Raw genomic sequence first — 7,372 nt, 5'->3', positions numbered from 1 at the left:
CAGTTCTGAAGGCAAAAGGGGGTCCAACCCGTTACTAGCATGGGGTACCTAATAAAGTGGCCGGTGAGTGTATATATTGTATATATACTGTATATACACAGTATACATATTAAACCATGTCAGTACACCAGCAGAGTCCTATCTTCTAATTCAAGTAAAGTCATTATCTCTGTTTACCATTTAGATTCTTTTTCTTATCCATCCTTCTCTGTTTTGTCACAATCATTCATTTAGGTATCTTAACTACTTTGCCACCAAATCCAGTCCTACGGGAGTAATCCTGGACTTGTGGGAGGCCCAGCATTTTCCTGATGGCAACCTCAGTCGTCTGGCCCAGGTACTGGAGGAGATGGGGCGCCATGACAGCCTTGTTCCTGCTGCGACTGAACACTGACATCTGTCCACCAGGGAGTGTGACATTGTCTTAAGAAGAGAGGGGGACTGCAAAAAGCAGGCGAGCCATTTGCCATCAAAATGACAAATTCACCTACACGCTCAGATACTGTTTGTGTGTCTGTGTTTTTTTTGGGGGGGGGGGTGTATTTGCGCACACTCAGAGAAGCAAGAAGAAAGAAACAGCTAGGTCTGCTCAGCCATGACCCAGTTAAATATTGGCAACAAAAGGTGTTAAAACTTGGAGGGTAAACAAGAATATCTGTCATTTCTCTCTGGCTGTTCCTCTGTCTCTTTTTCTGACGACTTGATATTTTTGGCTCTAGTTTCCTTGGAAACAGCTGTGTGGTTATTTGGATGGGCTGTGCGGATATGTGGATGATGCCCTTGCCATAGACAACAGTCTGAGTAGTGAGACACTATCAAAGGTCAAAGGAGCCAGGCTTGAATCCAAGGAAGCGTGTCTCAGTCTCCAAAAACCATAGCAACTCCATGGACGAGTACGTGTTCTGTCATAACATAGTATTTAATAATATGCCTATTTATACATATGTTTTTTTTTTGCATTTCATGCTGCCTGTTATTGACTATTTTGCAGTGTCCTCACAGTTTGTTTCCTGTTTCATTATGTTTTACTGTACCATAGCACCTCCCGGTGGACTCTTGCAGTAATGACTCATTAACATGTACAGAAGGAAATCAATGATGTAACCATTTTACTGCTTTAGTGTTGCTGTAGTAACTACTATTAATACTTTTTATTCATGTCATGTATAATTATTGATTTTAATTATGTGTTATGTGTGCTTCTTTCAAAACGTTTTTGATAAGTTACATTGGTTATGATTTTTCTTTCTTTGCATGGTTTATAATCAGGTAATTTTGTGAGCAAGACCCTTTTCCCAAACTGAATACAATTTATGACTGATGCTGATGAATTGTATGTTGTTCAAGATAATGTCATTTACATTAAAGTGACCAGGCAGCGAGGAGAGGTAGAAAAAGGGAATCAAATAAGTATATTTTTGTAGGACCAATGCAACTGAATACAACTGCTTTGTACCAAATAGTTGACATACAGTGTATAAGGTTTCAATCTAATACAGAGCGCAATCAACTAAATATCAAATGTCATCCAGTGTCATTTCTTGTGTTCAGAACTTTCATTTGTGTTTTGGAGAACAGAGATTTTAACTCAGACTTGTGTATTTGTGCATTAATGACAGAAGCCATCAATGTTGACACTGACTGCGCTTAAAAATTAGTGGTAGTTGTAATTGCAATATTACTTTGATGCAGCAACACTTGTGACTGTTCCACGTGGTTGGTTCTTGATTTATTTTTGTTTTTTTTTAATGGCAGTTGTCACAGTTTTCATAAAGCCGTCTATGCAAACTTTGCATCCTTCTGAAACAATCTTCACATTCTCAGTGGGCTAGCCTTTTGCATTCCCTAGTTGTTCTTCAGCTTCATGATTATTATTGTGTATAGTGAGAATGTAGCCTGTCTGTTACTGGCACTCATGATGTTGCAACTGCTTGCATTTCATCTGTCAAGTTATTGTACAAAGTGTAAGAAATAATTTTTAAGACTAATAATAAATTATATTTATATGCAACATTGAAAACGGAGCACAAGGATCTCATTTGTATTGTGAGATTAATAACATCAATTTTAAGGCAGTATTGCGACAGGAAAAGACAAGTCTTTGAGACGCATAGTCATTTTTATTTGGGTTATGTTATCCAGATCCACTCTAACACGCTTATTAATCACATATGTACAGATTAAATAAGGCACATGCCATAGCGGTAGAGTGGACAGGACATATTCTGTACACAGATAAATCATCAAAAACCTTTTAACATCCAGAAAGGCAATAATTATCAATAGACTTCAGCTCAATTATGTACAAACGAATTGCGAGTGGAAAAGGAGAGCATGGCCTTCTCCCAGCTCTGAAGGACAACCAACTTTCACAAATTCATCAATGACCTTGCATGTTTTACGCATAGGTCTTATTTTAATATTAAAAAAAAAATGTACATAGGAATACTATATAGAAATATCTGTTCCTTCTGGACATATGATTTATCTTAAATTTAGTCTTACTTTTGATTTGTAATAATAATATATTTGACAATGAGGTCACTAAGCATGAATCAAACATTTCTTTGGATGGGCGACAGTGACATAAAAAAACAAAACAAAGGCAGCTGTGACAGTACAAAAGACTGTACATACTGCAATATGGCTTTAGAAGGGCAGAGCTTCCTCTGTTTAGAGCTAATGAGAAGGAAATTAGTACTCCTCCTCTGCAAGGGTCCCTGTCTTCCTGCCCTATGGTACAGTCTGGACCCGACAACTACTCAGCTTTCACAGAAAGCACAACCTGAACACTTGGTCTGGGACAGAGGCAGCTCAGACAACAGGAAGGCAGATTCTCCCCTGACATAATACATCTTTTGTCTCATTTTTCTGGCTCCCTGTCTACCGTTATCGCCATCACTCATCCTCTTTGTCAGTATCCTTTGTCTTATCGTTTTTTTAAATCTTCCCTTTCTAATATTGGCCAGTGTAAATGACGCTATGCCAGTGGCAGTGACAAGTCTCTGGTGATGAGAGCATCTCTCTCTTAACTCTCTGTCACAGTTTGATGTCTTGGGTCTCTAACATCTTTGCCAGGGTCTTCTTCACTCTGAGCGCTGTGAGGCGAGAGGCTGGGTTGTGAGCCCAGCACTCCGACATCAGTTTTCCTATCTGCCGTAGACACTGAAAGCACATATGCATGTACATAAGAATAAAACAACATTAAAAAAAAAGGGGTTTGCAGGTTGTAATGAATGTCCTCCAGCAGAATGTGCCTTTTTTATCTAGCTCTTTAAATTAGTCAAAAGACCAGTTAAATGAATTTATTAACCACTCAATTGCCTTTATACCTGCAGATCTGATGGCTTTTTATTGTGTGAGAAACCCATGAATCAAAACTCACTTTCGGATAAGCCACCTGCAGCCCCAGATCTAAATGGCTTATTACCGCTCTATAAAAGTATGTATAACCATAACAATACCATTAATGAAGCCTTTACAATATATTAAGTCTTTTAAAAATACACATGTGTAGACAATTGTATTGGGAAAATCTTTAGAATACCTCATCACTGCTCCAGCGGTTAGCAAAGGAAGGTCTTTGTTTCTTAATGCAGACGACTTCTATCATGTCCTCATAGGACGGATCAGTGGGCACAAGGTCATGATAGGGCAGCTGATACTCCTCAACAATGCCTTCATGAAAAACAGATATATGTGGGAATAAGTATTACTATTAAGTCAACATCTTGACATGTAGAGATCATGTTAAAAACATATATTTCTTTTTTTTTCAAGAAAGATTTTTTCCCTGACCTCCAGAGATGCAACGTCGGGCCATTTCCCAAACGATTAGGCCAAAACTGTACATGTCAGCCATTATAAAAGACTGGAAGTAGGTCCTGTTCAGGGTCTCTTCCAGCACTTCAGGCGGCATGTAGCGCTTTGTCCCAACTCGGAGGTTGGGAGGGATATCCACCTCGTTGGTGTCACTGAGAGAGGGAGAAGAAAAGGAACAAAGATGTTTTAGAACTGTGTTGTGAGTATGTTATTAAAATGAGTGTTGAAAAAGTCCTGTACAAAATGTTGTACCTGTTAAACTTGACCGCCAGTCCAAGGTCTGCTATACAGCAGAAACCGTTCTTTTTCACCAAGATGTTTTTACTCTTCAGGTCTCTGTGTGCAATGGCTGGTTTGCCCTGTGTTCCATAGATCTCAGTGTGCAGGTGACAGAGGCCTGATATGGCTGAGTAGGCCAGTTTCAGCAGAGCCTTGACGTCTAAGGTGTTGGACTTGAGGTAGTCGTATAAAGATCCATTCTCATGGTAGTCTGTTATTAAGTAAAGCTGAGTCCACGAGCCGGTTCCCTTAATATCTGCTGCTATGAATCCTGGGGGTTGGAAAGAAGGGATGACAGGAGAAACATGAGTGCATGTAGAAAACGATTTAGGTCAATATTAGAAACATTTCAATGACATGTACTTAGTTCCTGGGGGTTTACCTTTTATTTAAGCACTCCCTCTTTACAGACACACACCAACACTTAAGCCCGTCCTTTTTCATTTACTTCTTTTACTCTCCGTTTATATCTCCTTACCCAGTATATTGTCGTGTCTCATCAAGAAGGTCTGGTATATTTCAGTCTCTCTGAACCAACTCTCTTCCTCTGTGGTGAAGAAGACTTTGACAGCAACTCTCTCTCCTCTCCACTTGCCCATCCAGACCTCTCCGTATCGCCCTTTTCCAATCTGCTTAACCATCTGAATCTGCTTGGCGATGGTGCGCTGCACCTGGCAACAGGTTATTGTAAAAAAAAAGACGCGTGATTTATTATGAAACTACCCTTTAAAAACACTTATTTTTTGTCTCAATGTACAAACATTTAATTTAAATATAACTGCTCTTGAAAAAGTTAAATTAGATACTGAAGTTGTACATGTACATGTGAATATTTTATTATTTTCTGATATAATGCATAGTTTCTGCACTTCAATTCAATGTGATTAGCTTCACAGGAATTTATATTTAGCACATTACTGCATATATACACATACACTACTGTGCAAAACTAGGCAGGTTTGAAAAAATGCTGTAAACTAAGACTGCTTTCAAAAATATAAATAATGATTGTCTATTTTTATCACTTTACAAAATGCATAGTGAGCTAACAAAAAAAAATCCAAAATCACATCAATATTGGGTGTTACTACCAGCATCAATTCTTGTAGGTACACTTGCACAAAGTCGGGCAATGTTGAGGTTTGTTGACGCAGTGGTTGGCAAGGAAATTTAGTGCAGCAGATGAAAAACACATCAAGCTTATTTACCTTCAAAATCGGAAGATGTCCAGCAGTGACATCAGCTCACAACTGGCAGAAACCATTGGGACCCAGGTATACCCATCTCCTGTCTGGAGAAGTCTGGCCAGAAGTGGTCTTCATGGAAAAGTTGCAGCCAAAAAGGAACACTTGCAAAAAGTTGGGCAATGTTGAGGATTGTAGACTCAGTGGTCAACCAAGGAAAATCTGAAGATGTCCAGAAGTGGTCTTCATGGAAGAGTTGCAGCCAAAAAACCATACCTCCGACTATGTTTTCATGCATAGTTGAGTCGCTTGGCCTTGTTTGCATGTCTGAGGCTTTTTGACTGCAACTCTTCCATGAAGACCACTTCTGGCCAGACTTCTCCAGACAGTAGATGGGTATACCTGGGTCCAACTGGTTTCTGCCAGTTCTGAGCTGATGTCACTGCTGGACATCTTCCGATTTCAAAGGGAAATAAGCTTGATGTGTTTTTCATCTGCTGCACTGAATTCCTTTGGCCGACCACTACGTCCACGATCCTCAAGGTTGCTCGACTTTTTGCAAATGTTGTTGTTTTTGCAAATTGATGGTGGTTTAAAGGCAAAGGGTAGTAACTCCAAATACTGATGTAATTTAGATTTTTCTTTTGTTTGCTCAATTTGCATTTTGTAAATTGATCAAATAGTTCATTTTTTATATTTTTGAAAGCATTCTTAGTTTACAGCATTTTTTCACACCTGCCTAAGAGTTTTGCACAGTACTGTATAAACTTGAAACATATACTTGTAAATATTCATAATAATAACAGGAAACTAATTTCATCCATGTCACTCAGCCCTAAGTGAAAGTATTAGGACAATGCAGTAATGTATTACTGTTCCAGAAGTGTTCAGCTTGGGATGTTGAGCCAGATGCACGTATTACTTCTTACCAGTAGAGGGAGTCCTGACCCAGAGCCAGACCCAATGCTGCGGGAATGCTCTATCAGGTCCTTCAGTGACTCCCCAGGGGGGATGTAGGTCTCTTCCTGCTCCAGCTCAATACTGTAGCGTGGTCGTGATGCCTGACGCTTATATCTGCCAGAAAAAAGGTGATGCAGTGTTTAGTATCAGCACATCAGGAAATGGGATTTTGTTAATACAAGCACGTGACTTGATTCTTACCTGAAGTAGAAGAAGACGAGGATGAGACCCAGGATGATGCTGCAGACTGTGATTGAAATGAAGAGAGCCATGTATTGAATACTGCTGTCATCGTAATCTAAAAAAAAGGGAAACATATTTCTATTATTTTCATGACATTTTTCTAATCTTACCACACCAACATCTGAAGAATCATGTCCTAAGTAAGATGGAATGCCTGTGAACAAGAAGTGATCACAAGGTGGTGACAATCATTTGTTCATTTTTATCAGCTCCAACATCTTTCTAATTTTCATTGGCATTGACAAGCTCCTTTTCCCCTTCCTCCCTCTAACCCTCCTCTGCATCCCCCCCTCTCTCTCACAGCGTGTGATCGATAACATCCCCCTTCCTGAATCCCACAGATCAGCTGTCACACTGACAATCGCTACAGAAACCCCAGAGGCTGAAGCAGCTCTGGGGCTCTAGCCTTTCTGCCATGCTCCTGCCAATCAGACACACACAAACACAGCGGGATACTTCATGGTGTGCACAGAGAAACATAGACACACACACAAAGAAGGACTATTTGACAAAGAAAAACTGCATGGAAAGCAAAGTTTCCTATCTACTCCCTGCATTTGCATTGAGTTAAAGGATAGTTCTGGCTTTAGCCAAAACATACTCAAATCTCAGTGATTACTTTGGTGAGTACAGTGCTATCATAGTTGATTGATTCATAACTATGAAAATAGCACCCATATGGTAAAACGATTCAATTGTATTGTCTTTTGTTATTTTATTTTATTATAAGTATAACTTACTTGACAAATCAGTTTTTTGCTATGGGCTTGAAGGTCAGAATGAAGTGTGTGAGGCTGTGTGAAAGCGACAGAGAAGGAATGTGTGTGTGTGTGTGTGTGTGTGTGTGTGTGTGTGTGTGTGTGTGTGTGTGTGTGTGTGCGTGT

At 39.6% G+C, this 7,372-nt stretch overlaps 2 protein-coding genes across 4 annotated transcripts in view; one reads left to right on the top strand and one right to left on the bottom strand.

Annotated features, from left to right (window-relative positions):
* Positions 1 to 2,020, top strand: part of unc5c (unc-5 netrin receptor C) — a 111,754-nt gene extending 109,734 nt beyond the window's left edge. For all 3 annotated transcript variants that reach the window (XM_034896920.1, XM_034896919.1, XM_034896918.1), the window contains one exon: positions 235 to 2,020. In XM_034896920.1, the coding sequence (XP_034752811.1) occupies positions 235 to 394 (160 nt within the window). In that variant the 3' untranslated portion in view covers positions 395 to 2,020. The remainder of the gene's footprint in view (positions 1 to 234) is intronic.
* An 80-nt stretch (positions 2,021 to 2,100) lies between these two features.
* The window catches only part of bmpr1bb (bone morphogenetic protein receptor, type IBb), a 50,396-nt gene continuing 45,124 nt past the window's right edge, over positions 2,101 to 7,372 (bottom strand). Inside the window, exons 8-14 of the mRNA XM_034896933.1 lie at positions 6,447 to 6,543; positions 6,215 to 6,359; positions 4,580 to 4,772; positions 4,075 to 4,372; positions 3,799 to 3,974; positions 3,548 to 3,678; positions 2,101 to 3,165 (exon numbers count right to left, since the gene is read on the bottom strand). Of these exons, the coding sequence (XP_034752824.1) occupies positions 3,040 to 3,165; positions 3,548 to 3,678; positions 3,799 to 3,974; positions 4,075 to 4,372; positions 4,580 to 4,772; positions 6,215 to 6,359; positions 6,447 to 6,543 (1,166 nt within the window). The 3' untranslated portion in view covers positions 2,101 to 3,039. The remainder of the gene's footprint in view (positions 3,166 to 3,547; positions 3,679 to 3,798; positions 3,975 to 4,074; positions 4,373 to 4,579; positions 4,773 to 6,214; positions 6,360 to 6,446; positions 6,544 to 7,372) is intronic.

The sequence above is a fragment of the Etheostoma cragini genome, chromosome 16, assembly GCF_013103735.1.
Source record: "Etheostoma cragini isolate CJK2018 chromosome 16, CSU_Ecrag_1.0, whole genome shotgun sequence".
NCBI lineage: Eukaryota > Metazoa > Chordata > Actinopteri > Perciformes > Percidae > Etheostoma > Etheostoma cragini.
Note: the sequence above shows the minus strand (reverse complement) of the source record. Positions and strands in the feature narration are given on the sequence as shown.